At 37.8% G+C, this 25,072-nt stretch overlaps 10 protein-coding genes and 1 non-coding gene across 11 annotated transcripts; 5 read left to right on the top strand and 6 right to left on the bottom strand.

Annotated features, from left to right (window-relative positions):
- Positions 1-1,213: 1,213 nt before the first annotated feature.
- Positions 1,214-1,295, bottom strand: KQ657_002074. The gene has a single exon. It is a non-coding gene; the product is annotated as a tRNA-Ser (tRNA).
- Positions 1,296-1,784: 489 nt separating this feature from the next.
- On the bottom strand, positions 1,785-3,392 carry KQ657_002073 (uncharacterized protein; the record flags this gene model as incomplete). The annotated part of the gene is made up of 1 exon (XM_043192849.1): positions 1,785-3,392. The coding sequence occupies one exon, from the start codon at positions 3,390-3,392 to the stop codon at positions 1,785-1,787; it is 1,608 nt and encodes a 535-aa protein (XP_043051237.1).
- A 525-nt stretch (positions 3,393-3,917) lies between these two features.
- Positions 3,918-5,726, bottom strand: KQ657_002072 (uncharacterized protein; the record flags this gene model as incomplete). Its single annotated transcript, XM_043192848.1, has 1 exon — positions 3,918-5,726. One exon carries the CDS (start codon positions 5,724-5,726, stop codon positions 3,918-3,920), a length of 1,809 nt encoding a protein of 602 aa, XP_043051236.1.
- A 689-nt stretch (positions 5,727-6,415) lies between these two features.
- On the top strand, positions 6,416-9,077 carry KQ657_002071 (LMBR1 domain-containing protein; the record flags this gene model as incomplete). The annotated part of the gene is made up of 2 exons (XM_043192847.1): positions 6,416-7,915; positions 8,610-9,077. The coding sequence occupies 2 exons, from the start codon at positions 6,416-6,418 to the stop codon at positions 9,075-9,077; spliced, it is 1,968 nt and encodes a 655-aa protein (XP_043051235.1).
- Positions 9,078-9,303: 226 nt separating this feature from the next.
- On the top strand, positions 9,304-10,608 carry PTC6 (type 2C protein phosphatase; the record flags this gene model as incomplete). Its single annotated transcript, XM_043192846.1, has 1 exon — positions 9,304-10,608. The coding sequence occupies one exon, from the start codon at positions 9,304-9,306 to the stop codon at positions 10,606-10,608; it is 1,305 nt and encodes a 434-aa protein (XP_043051234.1).
- Positions 10,609-10,837: 229 nt separating this feature from the next.
- On the bottom strand, positions 10,838-11,110 carry RSM19 (mitochondrial 37S ribosomal protein uS19m; the record flags this gene model as incomplete). The annotated part of the gene is made up of 1 exon (XM_043192845.1): positions 10,838-11,110. One exon carries the CDS (start codon positions 11,108-11,110, stop codon positions 10,838-10,840), a length of 273 nt encoding a protein of 90 aa, XP_043051233.1.
- Positions 11,111-11,366: 256 nt separating this feature from the next.
- On the top strand, positions 11,367-13,277 carry DBP6 (putative ATP-dependent RNA helicase; the record flags this gene model as incomplete). Its single annotated transcript, XM_043192844.1, has 1 exon — positions 11,367-13,277. One exon carries the CDS (start codon positions 11,367-11,369, stop codon positions 13,275-13,277), a length of 1,911 nt encoding a protein of 636 aa, XP_043051232.1.
- A 1,524-nt stretch (positions 13,278-14,801) lies between these two features.
- On the bottom strand, positions 14,802-15,334 carry KQ657_002067 (uncharacterized protein; the record flags this gene model as incomplete). Its single annotated transcript, XM_043192843.1, has 2 exons — positions 14,802-15,198; positions 15,330-15,334. 2 exons carry the CDS (start codon positions 15,332-15,334, stop codon positions 14,802-14,804), a joined length of 402 nt encoding a protein of 133 aa, XP_043051231.1.
- A 521-nt stretch (positions 15,335-15,855) lies between these two features.
- On the top strand, positions 15,856-16,737 carry ARL3 (Arf family GTPase; the record flags this gene model as incomplete). The annotated part of the gene is made up of 1 exon (XM_043192842.1): positions 15,856-16,737. One exon carries the CDS (start codon positions 15,856-15,858, stop codon positions 16,735-16,737), a length of 882 nt encoding a protein of 293 aa, XP_043051230.1.
- A 1,314-nt stretch (positions 16,738-18,051) lies between these two features.
- On the top strand, positions 18,052-23,652 carry KQ657_002065 (uncharacterized protein; the record flags this gene model as incomplete). Its single annotated transcript, XM_043192841.1, has 1 exon — positions 18,052-23,652. The coding sequence occupies one exon, from the start codon at positions 18,052-18,054 to the stop codon at positions 23,650-23,652; it is 5,601 nt and encodes a 1,866-aa protein (XP_043051229.1).
- A 72-nt stretch (positions 23,653-23,724) lies between these two features.
- On the bottom strand, positions 23,725-24,840 carry KQ657_002064 (uncharacterized protein; the record flags this gene model as incomplete). Its single annotated transcript, XM_043192840.1, has 2 exons — positions 23,725-24,450; positions 24,835-24,840. The coding sequence occupies 2 exons, from the start codon at positions 24,838-24,840 to the stop codon at positions 23,725-23,727; spliced, it is 732 nt and encodes a 243-aa protein (XP_043051228.1).
- Between the last annotated feature and the right edge of the window lie 232 nt (positions 24,841-25,072).

Here is a 25,072-nt window from a genome sequence, read left to right as displayed (position 1 = left end):
CTATTGTTCCCACCTAAAATCTCTTATCATGACTATTTGTCTTTCAAGCTATGAGGAATTGCGTCTATTCAGACTATTTCTACAGAGTGAAGACGGCTCCATATTCTGTTTCTTTTTCTTATACGTCGGTTTTACCATACAAATACGTAAATTCGAAATGTCGTATATTTTTACATCATGTCGTATCTCTTGACGTATCAGGGCCTTTTCTTGTACAACTTTTATATTGGTATGTACGGTCAGGGCCCGTCATTCCATTTAGCATAAACAGGTGGACGTTTTTCCTGTTGACTGAAGGATCTGGCTAGTATTTTACAGCCATAACTGGTCTATAAGTTACAGCAAAATACGCTTTATACCAAATATCAGAGTCATACACTCAACGGAAATTGTAGTAGTTATGGGGAAGCAGAAAGTATCGAACTATTGGTAATTCTCTACGCAAGATAGCTGTTGACAAGCTTATGTACCATGGTCATTAAGGGACTAATAAATGTGATTAGTATATCTTCGTCATATATGATCCATCTCTCACAATGCTTGATAACAACATACGTTTTTAGTAAGTCAGTATGACTGCAGTTTTCGGTGAAAAGTAGAGAAATATGTCCTAAAAGTGCACTCATATTCAACATCACTCCTCTTTGACATAATGTCGTGTTATCAAAACATTGTATCCTCATATATACTTCATTCGATACTAGTGACTATATAGTTCTTTTCTGTACAATCATACTTTGATGATACATTAGGAGGTTCCTCCAACTATGTACTATATTCTCTCTCCTGTGTAATATCTGTCACTGCTGTCTATCCAATAGCACATTGTTGCCTATCATTTGAATATGGAGACTATAAATCTTTTCTACACAATTATAGCTATAATCTTGGAAACTAGCATGTAGCTTGTAGCAATACCATGTTGATGAAGTTCTTTAGCTTCAAATGTGACAGAGTCCCGAACACCAAACATATTGGGATCCCCGAGTTATATGCACAACAGCGAATGTCCTTATTGTTAGTTGCTCATACCATGTCCGATAAACTTTATTCGTTACCACCTGAAACATCTAACTGCCGAGATCATCGGCAAAACAGTTTGTTCCTACAAAGTGTACTAACCGTATTTAATAGAATACTACATGAAAAGTAGTAGTAAAATAGATATAGTCTTGTTTAAAGGTATCTATTAGTCTTACTGCGACAAAAAAAACGACAACTGCAGGATTCGAACCTGCGCGGGCAAAGCCCAAAAGATTTCTAATCTTTCTCCTTAACCACTCGGACAAGTTGCCTTTTCGATACAATAAAAACCCCAAAAACAAAGAGGACACTATTCTGTCCAATATACAGGCTATGAATATAATTACCGAACATGGTAGCGCTGCAAAATTACCATATGAAAAGTTTAGAATTCCCAATTAGACGAGTAGCTCAATAGTGTAAACGAGTCCGGTTATTTATGTATCATAAAGGGACCATTGTTTTCAACTGACAAAATTAGACGATAGAAAATGAATATTGTTTAGTTTAAGATCTAAAATAGACGGTCAAAAGGACACGATGAGGAGGCGTGAATGCTGGATATAAAGTAAATATTTAAAATAAACCGATAATAGCTAAAGATGCAGATGAAGAATTAAACATTAAGGTCTACCAAATTAAAGGACCATATAATAAAGCTTAAATGTAATCTAATAAAGTGTAGTGCTTTTTGTGCCGAATGCGATGAAAAGAATAATAAATGCAATTTGTAAATGGACATGACGACGACAACAACAATATCAACGACTTTGAGGTTCAGTAGGAGGTTCAGCCAATCTTGAAGTGTCTGTGTCATCATCAAGAGTTAAGTCATGGTCGCTTGTATTTTCGTCAGGTGTAGTCAATTTAGATGGGGCACGTGACCCAACGTCGATAGACATACTTTCCAGTTTATGACGTTTATGGTTTCTGTTGGGACCAAGACGGGGACTAGGACCAGGTGTTGAAGTAGAAGTACCAGTAGAAATTATTGGAGTTGCTCCACTTCCCATTACTGTTGGTATATTACTACTACCACTACTACTACCGGGATTTTCGGGTTTCCAATGATGAAACTGTATGATGTGCGACAACGACGTCATAGATTCTTGAGACGGAGGTTGACCAAGCTTCTTTTGTTTGTGAAGAGGTTGGGCAGGTAAGGGGTTTACTTGTATTCGGGCAGTTGTACCCGATAGACTTGAAGATGTGGGACCTACCCCGCCTTGTTGTTGATTCTTCTTCGTACTCGAACTGGCTTTATTTCCTCTTTGAGGGGTTATCGATTGTGTCTGGCCCAATGGTGATTCCGTAGAAGAAGTATCTACAGGCATTGAATAATGACGTTGATGCAGATAAAGGCTTGATGCCGATCTTTTGGAGGGGGTGGTAGGTGGCATATTCAAGTTCGCCACTGCTTGAGCTCCAATCTTAGCAGGTGATAATGGTCTTCGTGAAGTCAGATATGATGGTGATGACATGGTAGATGCAGAGGTTGACGGCATAGAAGGACCTCCAAATCTGTAGTTTAATGGAGGTACAGAACTTGCACTTAAAGTATCAGGACGAGCTAATGAAGTCACAGGATAACCTCTTGCATTCCTTTCTCCTCCAGAATAATGACCAGGGGGTAATAGTCCAGTATTAGGAACCTTTTGTTGTGATGCAAATTGTGGGCCATAACTTTGACTAAAACTACCCTGAGGTTGATGTTGATATCCATGTTGTAGATGATGAGCTTGAGCTTGAGCTTGACCAGGTGGCATTTGATTTACAACCTGGGATGACGATGATGTAGATGTTTGGGAAGCTATCAGCAGCAGTCGTTGTTGATGATGCTGAGGATGTACGGAGGATGCATACATAGTCTGTAATTGTTGTAGTTGATTCTGTTCTGCAATAAGTGAACTAGAAACACACATTTGCGGTATCAACTGGACAGGAACCTGTGCTCTTAATGCTGTTTGAAGAATATCCAAGTTTTTGGAAGCAATTTCGTTTCTATATGCTTCTTGTTGAGTCTTTTCTTGTTCGATACGAAGACGAATTGCTTCTATCAATGCCCCTTCAGAATACAGCACGTCACTCAATTCTGGTCCAAGAATACTACCAAGTGATCCAAGGTTTTGCTTTGGAGTTTCAGATCGGTTAGGAGATGAAGTCAGACTTCGAATCGTCGGAAGAATTGGTTCGGATACCAGAGGTTGAATGGTAGGTTTAGGCTGTGTAGTAGTAAGAGTTTCTTCGGATCCTGAGCCAGACTTCGCCACGGACTCTTCGGCTGCTGCTGCTGCTGCAGCTGCAGCCAAAGTGCCTACTCCACCTGAAGACTGCTGGTCGAACCTATCAATTAGTGAGTGCACACTCATCGATCCTCGTGAATGGTGCCCCGTCATTCCACGGGTAGTGAGCATCAGTTTTATGGTGTGTTAATTTCCTTTCCTTGATCTTAATGATATTCTAAAGATCGTCGTCCCCCAAGACGGCGTTAATTAAATGGTCTTTTTTTCAATTTATCAGGCTCGGGTATAACGTTTGTACTTCCACGGCACTTATAACTAATTCAACCTTCTTCGTCACTTGTTCTCGGTTATGTACAACGGAGAATTTTGTTTTATTTATGCCTTAATAAGGTTTGTGTCGCGCGGCGTCCCAAAATAGGAAGTATGTGTCGCGTATCTCGTTCGAGCTCAGCCAAATATCGTAAGTGATAACAAATTTGAGTTAGCTATCACTAATTACTTTGAGTTATATGCCGTAAAAAAGGTTTCAAAGTCAATCGGTTCACCATTCTCCTTATTGCATTTTCTAATCCCTGAAGTTCGTAAACTTGATTCAGGATTTTGTGGAATTTCATTGTTACTAAATTTAACCTTCTCTTCTCACATTCTTAATTAAAAGTCTTCAATCTTCAATATATACTTTAATGAATCTTGCCGGAGTTTGGCTATCATTTCCATATACGGGTTTCTCCAATCGAGATAGTCGGCAATCTCAAATTGAAGGCTTCCTTCAGTAACAACCTTAAGTCCTTCCCGAACCCAAGACTCCCGAATCCTTAACTCCATCTCTTCAAAATAGTTGTATTTACTAAACCCGTTGGCTAAGGAAGGTAGCGTTCCCCAAATCGACTTACCCCAACCATAGTTTAAACGTTTGTCAACCTCATAGCAAGGTTCATGGATATCAAATCGACATCCCAGAATAAATGTGGAGCCTTGTGATTTGGGCTTGAGAATATTCAATATGAATTCTTCCTTCAGTGGGAAGAGTTGCTTAAATGAACCCGAGAGTCTCTCCTTTGTCCAGTCAACATTGATATCATCAAGTCTATTATAGTTTATAACTCTTTGGAAATATTTCTTTGACCCCACCAAATCCACTATACAGTCCAATTTGCACCCATTAACGTTCCTGGGGTTGATATTCTCTTCATACATAAACATCTTTTCTAAAATTTGCAAAGCAAATAACTCTGGCTTCTTATAATTGATTGGGACCTTCTCTCCGGGTAACACGATATCTTCATTAACAGAATCAAAAGTAACCAAATGAATTTTCCGATTAACATTATCGATTTTACGGCAAAACTTGTCCATAAATGGGAATGAAGCTTCTCTAATAACACCAATAACGTCAATCTCGTCAAAGTCTTCATACACACTTGAGTTCAACAATTGAATAATAGTTAATCCGGTCATAGTGTCTGCACCATTAACTAGTACTTTCAACAGTTTATGTCTTCCATCCAAATGATCCAACATCTGCTTTGCACGACAATAATATAAGGGGATACTAGAAGCCTTTGCAAGTACTGGGAGATTCTCTTCCACGGGGAATGTGTATGTATGTTTCCGTGCAACAGGAGTAGCAGTACTTGAAATAGTGGGTGACTGTTGTTGAGTAACGTCTTCTTCATCACCAACCACAAAATTTGCTTCACTATTATCAATCTTGATATCTATATGGTTCAACTTGTTCAATGCATCTTGGCTAAGAACAACCACACAATCTGACTTTGGGTCGATTAATAGTGTGGATGAAAGTGAACCCTTACGAGCCAGGGGGTTAACGATTCCAAAAACTAAATCACCTTTATTATACTTGCCTTTAAGTGAAGCACCAAGATGGAGTATGATACCAGAAAATTCATACCCTAAACCAATTTTCTCTTCACTAACATTAAGACCAAACTTATTGATCTTGGATAAATCAAACGAATTAAGACTAGCAAACTTAATATTCACCACAAGCTTATCGATAGGAGGAGGTACCTTGAATTCGCCATAATGGAAGTTGATTGCAGTCTCACTATTCTGAGTAGATAATTCCTTGACAGGGACATAACGGAAATTCTCTTCTGATTTGGTTACATTTGATACATTATTGGTTGGAGGAACCACTGATAATGACTCAGTATTACTCTGTTGTTGCTTACCTTTCAGCCGTCTCATGATTTCTGCATATGTGAGTAAAGGTTTAGGAGCCTCCTTTTTGGATTTATCAAGATATGCCAATTCCGGAGGTATTTTATGAAATGGGTTACTCTTTGCCTTCTCGTCGTGGATTTCCTTCAATTTCTGATGATGTTCATAGAGGTCTTCTACCGGAGCTGGAGCAAACCCCACTGATTTCTTCTTCTTCCTCGTCTCTTCCATAACAAAAGGCTCTGGGGTTTTGATATCTTCTGGTTGTTCACTCATTCTGATGGTCACAAGAAAAATTAATACACCTTTAAGGGAAAAAGTACGGTAGTTAAATGAGCTTTGATCCCTGCTCTTTGACTTTGTTAAGTTGATCCGAAATGATCCGTATTTAATTTGCAGCGACTATAACTTTTGAATGACTCCTTGTATTACAAGTCTCAATCGGTCAGTATCAATGAGTCAGTCCCGGTTAACCATGAATGTTTCCTAGTTCAACAATCGAGTACTTGTTAACGTTAAACAGTAACAGTTGAAGGCTTCCCCGACTTTCAAACATTTAATTAGACTCCTACTTTCTGCTTGATGTCGTTTTATTACATAATCAATATTTATTTATGTCTCATGATTACGTAATTTTGGGGCGATGACACTAAAGTGAAACACAATTATACTACTACGGAGTAGTCACATTGAATCCCTTTATTCAATAGTGAAAAGTGAATCTTTCGTTATATTGCCATTGACAGTACAGGATGTTTTCATGGGCTGGAACTCTTGTCATTCTTTACGTTCTACTGCTTGTTGTAGCGGTAGGATGTATTCTGGCGTTTTTCCCTTTAACCCGATATCCACTTCATACCCTGATCTTGATAATACTAGGAGTTTTCCTTCCAGTCAGCGTATGGTTCGTGTTACCAATAGATTATGTGGGCCGTCGTGACACTCTATTTGTTCCTGTAAATGTGATGCTCTCACTATGGAAAGCCACATATTGGACTACTTTTATATTAACATGGTTGTTCTTACCTTTATTAGAATCTTACTATACTTCTGGATACTATCAAGGATGGGAAAGACTTCGAGATGCTGTTAACAAGAATCTTAAGTTTCAATTGGTTATGTTTGTTGTATTGATTGCTTCTGTGATATATCTTTGGCTTGAAGTAGGATTACTGATGGCTCATGTGAAACAATTGGCCATTGCTTTATCTCATATTTATGCCCTTATAATGGCTTTATGGTTAATGGGTCATGGATTAGTTGCCATTCCAAGAAGGTTCTGGCTATCTTCTACCAGTATCAACAATTTGAACAATGTTTATTTACATCTACCTCGACTAGTAGATAACTTAGAAGACTCCAAACTACTGTTAAAGGAAGATTGCTTGAAAGTAATGGTCCTTCAAAGATATTACGCAGATGAATTTATTGAATACAGAGATTGGATTTTAGATTTGTATAATCGAATCCCTCCAGAGTTAACATCACAAACTTTAAGATTCATAACTCTGGAAAATAGTCAAATCAACCAAAGTGAAATCACCAAAGACTTTATGAGGAAACTACGCAGTCTGTTCAACGCAAACTTGAATAGCTACGTAGCTTATAAATCAGAATATACCAAATCCATTGATGAAGCCATCTATTGGGAAGATGTAACTCAGGGGAATGGTCAAGTTCAATTTAGAAATAATCGACGTCTCATGATATCTTCAAGGTTCACCTATATTTATTTCTATTACATAAGACCATGGATTTGTCGTGGGTATGCAGTTGTTTTGATGGCTTTATCCGTTATAATGGTTGAATCTGAAATTTTACATTCTACCAAATTATCACTAGTCAATTTCCTATTGACCAAAACCACAAACAGTGGGGTTACACAATTCTTATATTGTTTCCTTTTCTTTGGATTTATGATCATAGCAGCATTGGATTCTCTTACTCAATTGAAAGTATTCAACATGTACCATTTGGTACGGAGTAAATCCGATGTTGTTTCAGTGTGTTTCTATGCCACATATACTGCTAGATTAACTATCCCCTTATCATATAACTTTCTTAATTTGTTTGTTTCACGCGACTCGGTATTTGAAGATTGGTATGGGAAATCGGTTATGCTTACCGGGTTGTTTAGTATTCTAAACAATTGGCTTCCTCGACTTATCATCATCCCCTTAACACTTACAATGTTCAATATATATGAAAAAATCAAACAACGGTTTGGATTCTCTGCTGATTTACTTCTTGATGATTCAGAGATTGAATATTCAACAGATATTGAACATGGTCAAGCCACCAGAAACAATCTTATGATTGAAGCAAAACGTATAGTCGAAAGAGAACTAATGCGTTCGGAAAGCCGGGATAACCGTGATAATAGCAACCTTTTAAGACCTTATAGTTTTACAGATGCTGCCAATATCAACTATGAGAGGAATAGACTGGAGTTCCATAATTCATTAGTAGGTAGAGGGTATGAAGAAGACGGAGATATGTCGATGGCATTCAGCAACCGTGACCGTATAGATGGTCTAGCACTGGGAGATTTTAATAGCAGTAGTAATGGTAATGGTAATGGTAATGGTATTGGATCATTGTGGAACAGCTTAATGGGAAGAATTGGTTTGAGAAGAAACATAGTCATTGAAGATGACAATGATTTTCTAGACCCTTTAGATGATGTATCATATGACAATGACAATGTCGTATTGTGATAACTGTTTGTTTGGCTGCGAAAAACATATTTGCACCCTACATTAATGCACGGCGACAATCACTTTATCACTGGTCAATTCCAGATAGATAATGAATGAAAGTAGTAGGTATAAGAATGGTATTACCCCCTACCCGTTGCAGATTCCGCTTTTCATAGAGTATGAACCCAATGGAGGTGACTTCCTGGTACCAGGCGCATACCATAAAACAAGCCTACCAGAAAATAAAAAGAAGAACCCATATAAAGGGCCCAATTGCCTCCACAAAGTTAAGGAGCCACCAAACAACAGCAGGAAAGATTATCGCCATTTGTCGTCGTCAACTCCCAATCCCAAAACTAATAAACACAACCAAAAAATTTGGAGTCAAATAAAGCTGAGCGGGACTTGGTTTGGGTTGATTCGAAGCAAATCAATGAGAGAATTATCCAATCTATTTCAGTCATTCACCAAAGACAACAACGCTAAAACAGCAGGAGGACCCGTGAGTGAAAGAAGTATAAGTACACTTCCGTTAGCTCAATCCACAATAAAATCCGAGCCACCTGTTTCGACTCTATCCCCTTTATCTTCGTCATCACAAAGTACTGGCAGTTCTCAAAGAAGTACAAGAACCACAAGCAAAGCACTTAGAGATCATTTTGATACCAATTACAAAAGAGATAAAGGATACACCACCAATATTCATTCTATAGGTAACAAATATGCCTTTTCCAAGAGTCAAGAACAATTGAATGCCTTGGCAGATCACATAACTGTGAATGAACAAGAGGATCAACCATGGATTATGACTCCATCGGGTTTCAAGTTTAGCATTTATGGATGGCCCATCTCTCGAGTGACTCTTATTCAAACACTGCCATTCTGTGCAAGTGCAGTCACCGTACCAAGACAGCAGACACAAAGTTAGATCAGTAATATTGTACGTATTATACATAATATGTATACAAGGTATGTTTATGTATAATCGGTATAGCGTATGGATCGATATGCCCTTCACAATATGTACCATCTTGCCGCGCTACCGCGAAATCACGCTCACACCCCGGACAATAAAATCCGGGGCAAGTTTGATTATTGTTGATAACAAAACCGCACCAAACCTTCACCCGCAACAATACCAAACATACAGTAAGATGCTTAGGAAGCAGTTCCCGCTGGGCCAGAACACAGTAAGACATGTATCGAGTACCATCACATTCACACTGGTCAATCGTGCTCCTACAATCCCCATACTGATGGTAGTTCCCAATGCCCTGACCAAACTTAAGGTACCCCTTCTCAAATCTCCACTGCATTTGGGTCATGCTACATCTCGGGTCAACCGTATGTACAATGAAGATAGATATAGTGCACAGGTATTATCACTTCCGAATGATCGTACGGTATTTAACTTTGGCATATATGATGGTCATGGGGGTGATAACTGCTCCGAATATATTTCTACCCATCTCCCTAGTAAAGTGGAAAGAGTTGACGAGCTTTGTCAAGTTACTGCTCAACAGGATAAGTTATTTGCCGCTTATCGGGATAATGTTGGAGGATATTGGAAAAGATGGTACAAGCAAAAGAAAAACCATGTTAAAACAATGAAAGAACGATGTTTAGATATTAATTTAAGACAGTTCCCTGAATTGGAGAATGATTTACCTTTAAGATTGCCAATGTCATATTTAGAGACTGATTATGACTTTTTACTGCATACTGACAATAATGATGGAGGTTCTACATGTACTTCGGTATATCTTGAGACCATTTTCTCTGAACCTGGAGATTTTAAACCTGTGTTTGAAGACTATTACTTTAATAGAAACACCATAAACGTCTTAACGGTAGCGCACGTGGGGGATACTAAGTGTATATTGGTTGATAGTGAAGGACTAGCACATCCATTAACACAACCACATCATCCATCTAACCCAAATGAAAATGAAAGACTTCGGAGATTTGCACTGGCATTATTTATGATGGATTCCTTTGGAGAAGAACGACTTATCTCTTTGGCCAACACTCGAGCATTTGGTGATGTTAATTTCAAAGAGATCGGAGTTAGTGCGGAGCCTGAAGTTACCCAATTAGTCATTGGTGATAAACTGACTATTCATAAGAAATTAACCAAAAGAGAAATAGACAATTACACTATAGGAGGAGGAGATGAATCGTTCTTAATTCTATGCACAGATGGAGTAACGGATGTACTAACGGATCAAGAAATCGCCGATATAGCAATGGCTAACTTTAACAATCGAGGTCATAAGGTCGCTACTCCACAATTTTGTGCTGGAGAAGTGATTAAGTTTGTAGAATACGTTGGAGGAGATGATAATGCCACTTGCTTGATAGTTAGGCTCAATGGATGGGGAAAATGGCCTACTATAGACCGTACAGGGTCTCTTAGACAAGATAGACTTGATAATTTCCAGCCTAAGGGAAGGTCATAAAGTTGCGTAGATAATATCCTTTCCCATATCATTATTCTATTTATTTATTTAAACTGTTGTGTTAAGAACGATTATAAACTAAAGTTCGTCTTTTACTATGTACAAGGAGGGAAACGGTAGATATGCTGACAAATCATCTCTGGTTAGCTAATCAACCTTAAAATCGAATCTGGTCCAGACCAACGACGCTTTAATGCTCTTCTTGATACTATGCCATACAATACCATCATCAGTTCTTTGTAAATCTATAGTGGAATCTCTTACGAGTGGGTGCAAACTCTCCTAATTTGGAACCGACCATGTCATCTGTAATCTCTATCTCAACGTACTCCTTTCCATTATGAATTTGAAACTTTAATCCCACAAATTGAGGCAACACTGTACAACTTCTGGCGTTGGTACGAATGGGAGTTTTATTCTTCATGGCTTCGGCAATGGGAAGTGGAACAACATTAGGACCTTTCCACACAGCTCTCCGCAATAAACTATTTGCTGCACGCATCTTGGATGAGGTCTCCAGCAATCAACAATATAACTGTTAACTCAACTGTTGTTTGACCTCTCTTATTAAGCAAAATGCAATACGATTACTGCCTGAAAATTTTCATCACCAAAAAAAGACTGCATATAATACATAAAAGGATTATAAATACGTTACGTAAGCACACTGTTTAACCTAAGTATAGCGATGAGTAGTTGATTCAATTACTACATTGATATATTGCTTGCATTGATTAAGCTCTGTTCAAATAGCCAGAATGTTTGCTGGCAGATTTGATCCGTCGGCATTTAGCGGCACGAAACGGAAACGTGACAGTGACAATTATGAGAGTGACGTGAGCGATGACCTGAGCATAAACGAAAGTGGAGTTGACGACAGTGGAAGCGAAGAGGAAGATAGCACGAGCGAGAACACCAAGAAGGAGGAATTTAGCAGTGACAGTGAGAGTGACAGCGAAAGTGATAGTGATCGTGGTAGTGATAATGAAAGTAATAGCAGCATCAGTGACAAAGAGACTGATGTAAATGCAATGGACATAGATAGTGGTAATTCGAAATCTTCTATTGAAGAATTAGCAGGTGAAGGGGATGAGGCATATGTTGATAAGCATCATTCAGTGTTTCTGAAATTTCAAAAGTCCATCGATAAAAGCATTCAATCAACGAATTTAAATGGTGAAGAAGATGTTTCTGACGATAATATCGTTCAACAAGATTTACAACCTCTCCCCCAACCGCCATTACCTCGAGATAGAAGGCTAAAGGCTACTACTACACATTTGAAATCACTTGACTGGCTTGCCGTGCCCACATACACTGCACCTGAGATCACAGAACCGTTTTCTGGGTTCCCTCTTAATCCTAAATTACAAAGTAACCTTAATTCCTTGGGATATACCAGCGCATTTGCTGTTCAGATCAGTGTGCTTCATGTACTTCTTTCAGACATTAGAAAGAATATTTTTCAACCAGATCATCGAGGTGATTTGCTTGTGAATGCTCTGACAGGGTCAGGGAAGACATTAGCATATCTGATACCAATAATCGAAGCATTGCATAAGAGAACCGTGCCAAAAGTTCGTGCAATTATACTTGTACCCACCAAGCCTTTGATCAATCAAGTGAAACAAACGTTAGATACTTTACGGAAAGGTACCAAATTGCATGTTGTAAGTTTAAAGAATGATATCAGCTTGAAGGAGGAAGCAAGAAAGCTTTTGTCCAATGTTCCCGATATCATAGTCACTACTCCTGGTCGTCTTGTGGATCATTTGACCATGGAATCCATTAATTTACAGGACTTGAGATATTTGGTCATTGATGAAGCTGATAGATTGTTGAACCAATCTTTCCAGAATTGGTGTAGTGTTGTTATTTCAAAGTTATGTCCAGTTGGTGCTGTTGATAATAAATGGAATCGTACACCACAGAAGTTAATCTTTTCAGCTACATTAACCACAGACGCAGGGAAGTTAACTCAGTTGAAATTGCATAATCCTCGGTTAATCATTGTTAATAAAGAACATCAATTATTGCAAAATGATGAACTTTTTTCAGTTCCTGCCACATTGAATGAATTCCTGATCCAAGTCGGTACTGCCAAAGCATCAGTGAAACCATTGTTATTGGCCAAATTACTTTTGACCCAAAAGAGACACAGGAATGTGTTGATATTTGCAAAGTCAAACGAAGCAACTATCAGATTAGCCAAATTACTACAATCACTCTTTGATAGGCTTGTTTCTCTCCATGATGAAAAGCCATTGGTTGTGGAGTATTTGAATTCCACCAATAATACATCACAGATAAGAAAACAAATATTGAACAAATTCCATGAGGGTAGCATAAACGTTCTTGTTGCAACTGATTTAATTGCTAGAGGTATTGATATTCTTAGCATTACCACCGTTGTCAACTATGATTTGCCCAATTCCGCTAGAGAATATGTCCATAGAGTCGGTAGAACTGCTAGAGCAAACAAAACTGGTGATGCCATTAGTATTGTCGTTGGGAAAGGTGAACAGAAGTGGTTCAATAAGCTCACCAAAGAAATTGGTCGTTCTCCAGAGCAAAGCATTGGTATAATTGAAGGAGTAATAACCGAACAACTGGAAGAACAAATATACACTCAATGTCTTGAACAATTACAAAAGCAAATAGCCAGGTAACAGAAAGTGAGCTATATATAGTGCAACAGCATGATGAAAGGGTTTGTGTTTAAACTCTCTTTACGTCAATAGAACATTTGAGTAATACGATTCATCAATTATTTATGTCATCATATTAGAAGGCATTCCAAGACTATAGTTTAGTTTCTGGAAGCATCCCCCTACCAGTCGATCTGTAGAGGCATATATTGAGATACTACTAACCTTTATGTTATGTATAATTATTTGTACCAATTGGCCTCTTTGGGGTTCTTTAGTATCCTCCCAAGCTTTTTATGGTTGCTTTAATTTTGTTCTACAGTTGACATATGCGGGGGTTTAACATAAGGAATAAACATGCCCACATAATCCAACGCAGTCTTTAATATCCCGTATACCCTTTTGTTGATGAGTGGAGAGTGGAGGGTAAGATATAGTTTAAGGAGGTAGTGTAACGTAGATCTAGGGGGTGTATTTTTGAATTACCATGATTTTGCTATAGAACTTTCCTACTATACTCTATTGATTGTACTTTAAATTTAACTGAAACGCTGTCTTGCAAGATTTCTTTCATTAACGTCTGTTATATCGAATCTTCCATGTAAAACACTCTCTTCTTGTCTTTTATAACCAACTATGTATATATTATTGTATTCATTTTCTATGTCTGATGTTATATAGAAAATCTATACTCTTATTATCGAAATTCTTTCTAATTCTGTTAATCACTTTAGGTGTTCAAGAATCTTACGATAATTATTTGAATAGATTCTTAATCTGAAAAGCTATTACAGTCCCTTCTTGCCTCCCCCGACAGGATCAATAGGTAATTTTTTTGGATTTAATTCCGTCAAGAGATGGGACTACATCCAAGATGGATACTTAGAACATACCTAAAGTTGAATATATTCTCAAGTGAATTTTTACACTCACTATATTATAATCACTATATAATAATCAGCTTACAATTAGTTAGAGTCGTTCATGTAAATAAATTTTGTAGCATTCGTAATTTTATTACTCTTCCATACTTAATAGTTTCTGTGCTTATGCCATTTTCTAAAGTTTATACGTATTTTATACAGTCTTCTTTATTCTCTAGTTCTATTGAGAAATCTGTATCCAAGGCAGCTGTTTTTATTTCATCACTATATATAAAATAAAAGAAGTGAGCAGTATTAATTCTCATTTGTTTTCTATATGCTTCATATTCAGTACCTTCTTCATATATTAATGTTTCACATACACAATTACGCAATTCCTTTTCAGGTAGCTTAAATACTCACCTTCCTAGATCCTACACCTCTATAATAAGCAATATTTGTGGCTATTTCTCACATTTCTTTGAATTCTAAATATCTATAAATGCTTCTTCTGGTGATGTTTACCTATCAATAAATCTGTAAATCCTGATTTCCTTGATAGTAATCTGTATTGTATAAATCATGGCTGTTGTATGAATTTGGAATTTTCCAAGTACATTTTCGATAACTTCTTAATGTGCATATACAAATACTAACATAAATAGTTTTTACATATTTATAATTACTGAATAATGTATTCCCTATAATCTACTGCTTTTTGAGCTTTTCTTAATTTTATTATTCTTTCATTAGCAGTATTTACTGCATGTATATCTTCTTCCATCTTTTCTATATATTTCATACATTCTTCTTTACTTTTTAATTCTACTGAGAAATCCATATCCAAGACAACTGTTTTTATTTTATCTTTATATATAAAATAAACGTGAGCACTATTAGCTCTCATTTGTTTTCTGTATGCTTCTGATTCAGTACCTTCTTTGTAAATTATTGTTTCAACTATATCGTCTCCTAGTTCTTTTTCAGTATCTGAAAAATATTCTACTTCGTGGAATCCTGCATTTCTACAATACACAATCTTATCAGTTGTTTCCCACATTTCTTCTAATTCCAAATATCTACAAATACTAGTGTATAATTTCATTTCTATACTTTTTTTCGTAATTTCAAAGTATAATACTTCACAGTCATAAACATTTGCTTTTTCTAATTTTTCTAATTTTTCTAAGATTTCTTTACATTTTATAACTTCATTACATTTATATAAGTTTGTTTCTCCACATTCATCCCACAAATCATCTATGGTTATTTTTAAATCGTAATCTAACAAGAAAATTAATATTTTATTCATTTCTTAACAAATTGTTAGTACTTTATGTTATGAATGCTTTCATTTGGTGCAAATCTCGTACGTCAGATATGTTTCTACTATCTATAAAGATTGTATCATCACTAGGTCAGTTGTCCCTATCTTGTAATATCATCATATATAAGTTTTTGCTGTCATAGGTATCATGTGTGGATACATACCATTTAAGGATAGTGTAAAAGAATCGTAGGTGCTAAAAAAAAATTTACTACACAATTAATCAAGTTTTTCATATTTATGAGAAGTTTAATGTCCGGGTAACTCCCAAAAATGAGAACAAAAACTATCTGACACAAAAGACTAAACTCTTTGTATGGGTTGTTCCAACGGATAACAAAGAATAAACATTATCAAGGGAATACGGGAAATAACCGGATTGGATTGTAATAATAAAGCGGGAATCTAGATGTTCCATCTTGCAAGTTCGTTGTATACACAATACACCAAACGTGAACAATATAACGTATTAATATTGGGATTGGACAATGCTGGGAAAACAACCTTCTTAGAGCATATGAAGCTCTTATTCCCAGTAGAGATTACAGGAGGAGGCAGTTCAACAATAAATAGAAAGGAATCAAGTCCCATGTCAGACGATACACGAAGCACCCCGGAGATTTTGAAATCTAAGCGAATATTGCCAACGGTGGGACAAAACACAACTACTATTAGATTCCCCATTGGAGGATTAGGTCATGGATCTAGTAGTGGGACAGGCGGAGTTAGTAATAGAAGATCAAGTGTTGTGGGAGCAGCTAATAATAGGAATAATAATCTTGGAGCAGTCCAGAATAAAGGGAAATCAATCAACCTTAAGTTTTGGGATTTAGGTGGTCAACAACTGTTAAGATCAATGTGGTGTCGATACTATCGAGATTGTCATGGAATCATTTTCTTAATAGACTCAACGGACCAGGAAAGATTTCAAGAGTGCTATGACACGTTAATGGCCATTGCTCATGATGAAAAATGGCACACCAATAACACTACCAATAATATTAACAATAATAATAACGATGAGACACAAGGATTACAAAGTGAGATGGAGGAAGATATGGTCAACGTTCCCATACTTGTTTTAGCCAACAAACAAGATTTACCTCAAGCGGTGGATTTGGTGAGTTTGAAAACCGGAGTTTTCATAAGGTTGGTGAGTGAGTTAGAAGCTACCGATTCCAAACTTTTACCGGTAAGTGTATTAGAAAACGAAGGCTTGGTGGACTCGCTTGAATGGTTAGTAACACGTCTTATGTACAACAAAGGGAATAAGAAACCAGAATATCGGTAAAGACCTTGGTAATCTTGTGCATTTTGCATCAATCTATTCTCTCAGAGTACCTTCTATAAAGTGTTTGGTTAGTGCATATACGGTATGTGTAAATGTATTATAACTGTCAGCGCAATGAGATGATTGACACAGGTATAATCCACTTGATGATGCGTGAAACAATGTCATGTGCAATCATACTAAACACACCTACGACATACGAGGGTAATATGAAGTCTACGAGATGTATACTAATTCCCCACTAAATATAATGAGACAATAATAGAACACAGAGTCGAAATGTGTAAACCACATGTTGAATAGATTTAACCGTTTGGATGACGGCAAGGGGTCAAGTTTCCCTAGTTAGGGCTTCATGCGTAGTGTGTACAGGAGAGTCGCTTATTTCGGCAAAACCTGAAGAATGGAGTGGTTAACAATTACTAGGCTTATAACGGTAGACAAACAAACAAACAAACAAACAAGCAACATGCATAGAGAAAATATGCATGCAAAACAATAAATCCAGCGCTATCTATCATTGCTTCACAGTTTAAATAAGTATAATGAATGTGTAAAGTCTAAAGGAACGAAATAGGAATAGTAATTGAGTGAGATAGCAGCGATCTCATTCGTAAGGCAGAATACACTACCACATAGTGTTGGCTTATCAATGGAACAATTGGATCAAAAGTGTCAATTGGAACCGAAGGAAAAAGGTTACACAAGCACTCGCGAAATGTTCAATGCATTGATGGCTGGCTGATAGCTGAATGAATTTCAGACGACATAAAACTCACATGGATTAACGCCTGTTATACAGAATGACAGTAAATATTAGAATGGTATAGACCAGACATATACCCGAATATAGTAGTAACGGAAATAACAAGGACATTTACAAATATTACAGTAACCGTAACATACAGCTACAGTTACAGAAAGAGTACGTACCAATAACAGTAGTCTCACTAGCGTCACTGTGTATGCTTTACCTGTCGTATTGTAGCGGTCGTCTCGTCTGACTCGACATTCAAGCGGAATTATTGTTTGTCGATCGCCTATTTAGGATTAAATTAAGTGCAGGTGGCACAAACCTTCGTATGCATAAACCCCGTTTTCCAAATTGCTAAAGAAACATTAGTTAAAGGCAGTAAAACCCACATATCTCAACCAGCATAATGTCTACACAATCTGCGCATCTTCAACCGAGCACTCACTTATTTATATACGACTCAAGGATATAAATACATTACATAACTATAACTGCACATCCATACATACGTAAACACGTACTTACGTATACACATACGTATAAAAGTTTGTATTGTCATAATGATGTATAAGCTATTGAACCCCTTTAAGAGTAACCGAAACTCCAAGGTCATCATTGATAATGATGACGACGACGAACTACCAATTGAGAAACCTCCTCCAAGATTGAAGCTCGTACGAAGGTCAAAATCCACTTCGGTATTACGACACCACACTAAGGGGAAAGTCATTGGTCCCGGTAGTAAACAACAACAACAACAACAACAACAACAACAACAACAGCAGCAGCAAACGCAAACTCCCGGTGACACGTATCAATTTGAGGATGATAGCCATACACCACCCCCTTTGTTACTTCTGAACAATTCTACTCAAACATCGCTTTCTTTCGCTGACTTTCTATTAACCTTCAATACCAACACCTCGTTGATCAACCAAACAGACACGTTGAGAGAGCAACAGGAGAAACTCCGCAAAGAACGTGAAGATGAGCTACTCCGTATGAAAAATGGCGGCGAACATCGGAACTGGATTACTTCGAATCAGACTTCTCAAGAACATTATCAACATCAGCTTTTACTTATGAATGCCACCAGAAGGAAGTCAGATGTAGAAAATAATACCATTAACAATATTAATAATCTCAACAAAAGACGGCTTTTAAATAGATATCTGATGGTAGAAACATCTTCATCACTATATCCCACTCCAGACGATTCTCCTGTTCAAATGAGAAACGGAGAAGGAGGAGGAGGAGGAATTGCCCCGAATGTCGACACACTTGGTTTACGGTCTTCTTCCTCAGTGTACTTATCTGATCTTCCTAATCCTCCGGCGAAGAGGAACACAAGCCAACAATCTTCAAAATATCTGAGTGACTTGGAAGCCGTAAAGAAATCTGGCAATACGGCGTATTTTCGAAGAACAAGTGCCAATGCGGCCAAATGGATGTCTCAGATCGATCCGGTTCTTCAGGAAGCTCAATTGAAAGATCAAATAGTTCAAAGGACTGTTAGCGATGGTTCTGATTTTGAAGGTACCAAACCTTTAAGAATAAAAAAGACTCTTGACCCTAAGACTCTGGTTCATCCGTCTTCCGTTTCACCAAAACACTCCATCAAGAGAAGACCACCTCCAGATTTAGTAATGCCAGAAGATGAACAACCGAATACGATTATTCAATCTCCCTCAGTTCCATCTCATTCAGAACGAGACATAGCAAACATGCCACATCCTAATATTACTGATGATGCCACTAATTCTGAACGATCTACTCAAGATGAACTCCTTAATTCTACTACTTATTTTCGTTCTAAAGCCGTATCAGATTCCACTATGAGGTCTTTTCTGGAAGAGAAGACCGACATTGAGAGCCAAGGTGCTGTAGATTCAATACTTAACAAGTATAAAGATGAATCGCCTCAAAATCAAAATCAAGACGACTTCAGGTTTACTACTACTAATACTACTTCAGCATATGACAACATTGAGGAGATTCCTCTTGAAGATATGACTCCGACAACTGGAACCCCAACCATTGTTACTACTGCCGACCAAGTAACCAACAACACCCCAGCATTATCTATGCAGTCAATGAAACTGCCTATTCGGTTGAATTTAGGAGGAGGACATACACCATTGGACAATTTACACCTACAGTCACTTCAATCCAGTCCTTTGAAGCCTCCTAGTGCAATTTATAGCAAGGAAAGTACCGCATCTAATTCAGCAGCGTCTTCAATGGTTGCTGTTAAAGACGGCAAATTGGGTCATTTCCCTCATACTCCTTTGAATTTAGGCTCTCCTTCCACTAGCTCAAGTAAAAGTATTCGAAATCAACAAGATAATAAAGATATCTTCGCTATAGATGATTCTGGTGATGTTACAGAAACAAATATAGGTAACAAAGATTTGCTTTTGGTCGACAAAGCCAATGAACAACCACCTTCCGATAAGAAACAGCTTTCGTTGACTGAACTGAAACTTAGTGACTTAAAAAAACATGTTACTCGAGGTTCGAACTCGTTAGGAATCGAAGGAACATTGTTAAACAAAGACTTGCTTTCCACAGTTCGTCCTGTGCTGTACCTGGAATACTCAAGGTCGGTGTCATCTTCAAAAGAGCAAACCAAACGATCTTCGGCAGATTTCCACCCTAAAATACATCCAAGAGGTGGACTGGACTTTCATCCTTCCAGACCTGCTCCTCCACCGCCAATCACAGGAGGGAGCAGGGTCTATGGCAAAGACCGAGCTCGTCCGCTTTCAATGAGTGCAGCATCAACAAGTAACATAAAGGCAGTGAAGAATAATGAAGCCATAGATCACGACAAAGCAGATGCAACTTTGGTCAAACCAGTGAAGATTCCACAAGCTCCTGTCCAGTCTCCAATTCCAAAGCCTGAAATCTCAAACACTTCTATTCGTGGTATTGCTCCTGAATTAGACATAGATAAACTGTTTCGAACAGACCAAAATAAAGATAATAAGTTATTATTAGATGAAGGTCCGGGTGTTGGTAGACTGAGAAATAATGATACAAGTGATTCCTTTGAACATGATTATTCAACATCACGATTAAGTGCCAAAAGCTTTTTATCTGTTGAAAAGCCTATCTTAGAGGCAGTCGATGATGAAGAAGGTCAACCATTAACCACAGTTTCTACTTCAAGCGAACTGTCTGTGGGGGGCCACGATGATTCAGGCTCGTTAAATCCACGGGATCATAACAATATAGCAGCACAGACTGCTTCAGGTTCAGAGTTTCTTTCTCGATTACCTTCTATAAGAGAAATTCTTTCTGGTAGAGGCAAGGGTGCAGAGAGTTCACCACAATCATTAAGGAGCTCCCACAAACAAGATGATGATTTCGTTGGCGTAAGAGGTGATAAGCAGGCTCAAACATTCTCCACGTTGAATGAAGATGAATTCACTACTCCATTACAAACTCTTCAGTTTGCTGAGAGTGAAATGAGCAAGAGAGCCCAACAGGAAGACGAAAGTAAAGAAATTGATGAACAAGAGTTGGGTAGGAAGTCATCATCAACAATGAAGATTATCACTTCAAAGGCCAGAGAGTTGATGACTGGAAATAATCTGCATAATACTTTTAAAGAATCTTCAATGAATATTGAGCCGGAAAGAGTCGAGCCAACAGACGCTCCAACAGACGCTTTAGCCAATGAACCACGTGATCATCAAGCTGTTGGAGTGGAATCTTCAAATGATAAGTCAGTAAGAAGACATAAAAATCGGATTGTTATACCTGGTGCTTTTGAAGCTACTGATTATGAAACTGACGACTCTCTGAAACAGAATTCAAATACCAGAGACCATGAATTCATAACTCTGACCCCAAGAGTGGAATCCCATGATCTTGATGATGTCATTAAAAGTACCCAAGAGATATCTCCCATTGTGAATACAACTATTGCCGACAATACGTTTTATGAAGATGCAATTGAAGATCCTGGAAACATTCCGCAGGTGAACAATATAACTTCAGCAATAAGTGTATTGCAAGACCAGAGAAAGAGTAGCGCAGAAACTGGAAGCAAGCCAAGTGGTTTGGAATCAATTGATGGTGATAAGTCGGTCGATAAGTCACAATCCACTGATAAAGATAACTCCTTCAGATTCGAAGAGAGCCCTCCATCTCCTTCATTTATCAAGTCATTTGCAGGTGAGAGAACTCCACTGAAGGATTGGCAGAAGCCAGCTACTCCTCAGGAGACATTCTATTCTGATTCCGACTCTGATAATGTTACCCCCAACAACAATAAGAAGGTTCCATCATCACCTACTTATATTAAGTCCAAGGTTGCCAAAAGAAGCACGGCTTTGCCTGATACGAAGGCCGTTCCTGCAATTGAAGTCCGTGGACCAAAGAATAATAAAGATGAAGCTCGAAAAAGCAAAAGTACACCTAATAGTAATGATAATATTAAGATTAACACCCACAAGAATCTACCACTGATTCCTGGCCAGTTATTGGACGCCATATCCGAAGTACTGTCTTTGCAGCAGTCGAACACACGACTTTCCTTAGAAAAGGAGAGTAAAGATGATAATAAAGAAGTTAACGGAACCAAAACTATTTCCAATAAGTCAAGTGTTGTATCAGGTGCTGTTGGAACCGTTGGAGCTGGAGCTGTTGGGACTGGAGCTACTGAAGAAGATTATACTCCTTCATATGCTTCTATGAAAACCAAACAACACACCAATCCCAAACCCGATGGTTCTTTAGTGTCTGAAGTGAATAGATCATCCAATTCCCTCACACCAAAATTAAGGAGCATTCTTACTTTCCCCTCAAGAAGTAAGAGTCAGAGTCAGAGTCAGAACAGCCAGACAATTCAACTGGAAGTATCCAATGATGAATCATCTACCAAAAAGGTAGCTAGGATCAAGATCCATAAAGTACATCCAAGAAAGCGGTATTCTGATTCCTTTGTTCATCTGAAATCTTGGGTAGGAGGTGAACGTGACCATGAACTAACCACCACCACCTTTATATCTCCTTCTTCTACCACAAAGATTCCACACCGATCTGCCAGTTCCAGGAACTCTCTTGAATACGACACCAAAGAACAGGAGAAGAAGAAGAAGATCAAAATCAAGAGAAATTCGTTGAATGAACTTACGACACCCAATCTCAGCAAGTTAAACCTGCGTGAGTTCACCAGGAACACAACTTCTAGAGAAGCAGCTTATGATAATGATTGGAAAACAACACAAGGCCAAGGTCAAGGTCATGGTCAAGATCAAACACAATTCTCACTGTCCCTGGCACTGAATTCTAAACCAAAGGAGTTGTTGTCTAAAGTTGTTGATGTAGCCAAAAGAGTTCCATCCATTTCCAAAAAGAGTACCACAGCTTCTAAACATCATCAAGCTTCAGCTTCAGTTGATGATTGGAATGCTTTAGAAAGAGACCTGAGTAAAACGGCTACTCTTGTCACAGGATCTTTGTACGACCATCTGGATATTATACGGGAAGGTCAACCTCAGATTCCTAGTAGATCTGATACTTGTGATACTTCCAGTGAATCTACAACTTTTGGTATTGCCCATACAATTCCCATGAAGGGGTATTCCAGACCAAAGAATACAAACCACTGGGAAGGTAATCCAAGAGAAGAAGAATTGTACATTGGTTTAAGTAAGAAGGCTAAACCAGATAATAAGACTTCTTCACTGAAAAGTTCTGCTGATTATACTCCAAAGCTTGTTGAAATCAGAGCGAATAAGTATAACAAAAAACCAATTATATCTTCCCATGGCTCTTCGAAAGACGCTTCTGTATCCACTGCTGCAGGTGATAAACTGAACCATAAATGGGCCCATGAGAACTTCTTATCTGGTGAAGAAGATCAACATCAACATCAAGAAATAACCTCAAAAAGTGCAACAGGAAAACCTGCAAAACCTTCCAAAACTTCAAGTGATCCTTCCGTTGACGATTTGCTTGTAACAGTCATCAACATTCGAGATAAAGCTAAATCAAGGATTATCGCCCGATCTGCAGTCGAGAAACTAAAGAAACATCCCAGTGTTCTCTTCCTGGTTAAAGCCATATTTATTGATGCCACCACTGGAGACATTCTTGATGACCAAAGGAATGCCATTGAATTTAATGAAAGAATGATTCCTGCTGCTTAAGTCAATCCGTAGCAAACCATGCCGCACCTTACCACAATCATAACCTTTATATATACATATGAATACTCTATATTAACCAAAAAGTCCTTCTTCAATAGCTACAGGAACCTTCTTGTCTCCGTAGACGCCCTTCCAACTTTTAGGTTTAATAAAGGAATCTTTCTTAGGTAAACCAAGTTGATGAACCAAAAACCGTGCACTTTCTTCGGCATCATTGAAGTTATCACCTTCATAAACAAACGCCAATAAAAGATTCAACTCAGTCTGAGATCCCAACATCAGCTCAATTAGTAAATTGGCATAGATGGAATCATAAGAGTACTTTTCCCGGGTTTCATCAAGACTAAGTTGAGCGATGGGTAACAATTCATTACTTTCAAACCATTCAAACTTACAATTGCCAACCCCATTATGAACGTTTGTAGCGGCATAATCAGCTTGAATACTAAAGTCAGAAGAACTTAAAATCACTGCTCGTTTAAATTGTATACCAAAGGGTACCAATACTTTCTCCACAAATGGCTTGGTATATGAAGCTATTATGGGTGATCGTTGTTGGATAAGCACTACTTTAAGTTCATCACAACGATACGCTTCAATTGGAGTACAAACACCGTTATTATTTTTATCGTCCTTAGTACTGATATTGTTACCGGAATCTAAAGGGCCTGAAAACGGATACAAGTAGGTACTATCGAGTCTTGCCATTGGCACAAAGTCATACGTATAGAGCATCAAGTCAATAGTCAATTGAGGGATGTTCCCCGTAGTGATTGTGGGTACAATCAAAGTGTAATCCTTAAGATCAATTGAAGACATTTATATATTTATATGTGTATATACAGTAATGAATAAAAAGGGTGTACTTAAGCTTACATTTTATGTTGGTATACTTTTTCCCTATATATGTGCGCGCGCTACCAAAATGACTTGTTACACAAAAATGTGTCAAAAGTATAGTCTCATTATCATACTCTGATCAATCTATTATAAGCATTATTACTACACTATCATAACACACTCAATGACTGATAGACTTCAACATCTACACAGTATGGTAGAAGCCCTGAGCGCACTCAGACAATCACAACGAACGGCGCTTTTAGATACCATTCGATGCATCAACTCACTCTTCCAAGATAGAAACGTGTACTCTAACAAACTCACCATGGAATCTTTAACGGCCATAGTGGGCAATCTTCAAGATATAGTATTGGCTACTAATATGGTCAATAGCGGTATGTCACGTGATCGACATCATAATCAGTTAGTATATGATTCTGGTAGTGAGTTCGAAGATGATACTGAACTAATTGATAAAAGATCACCATACAACAATAGAAAAGCATTATATATGAAATGAAATAGATTATATTATAATATATATATACAAGATATGGAGGAAAGAAAGCTGTTTATT

Source organism: Scheffersomyces spartinae (genome assembly GCF_019049425.1).
Source record: "Scheffersomyces spartinae strain ARV_011 chromosome Unknown scaffold_2, whole genome shotgun sequence".
In the NCBI taxonomy this organism is placed as follows: domain Eukaryota; kingdom Fungi; phylum Ascomycota; class Pichiomycetes; order Serinales; family Debaryomycetaceae; genus Lizanozyma; species Lizanozyma spartinae.
The sequence above is the reverse complement of the archived record's forward strand: the minus strand, read 5'-3'. Positions and strand labels throughout refer to the sequence as shown.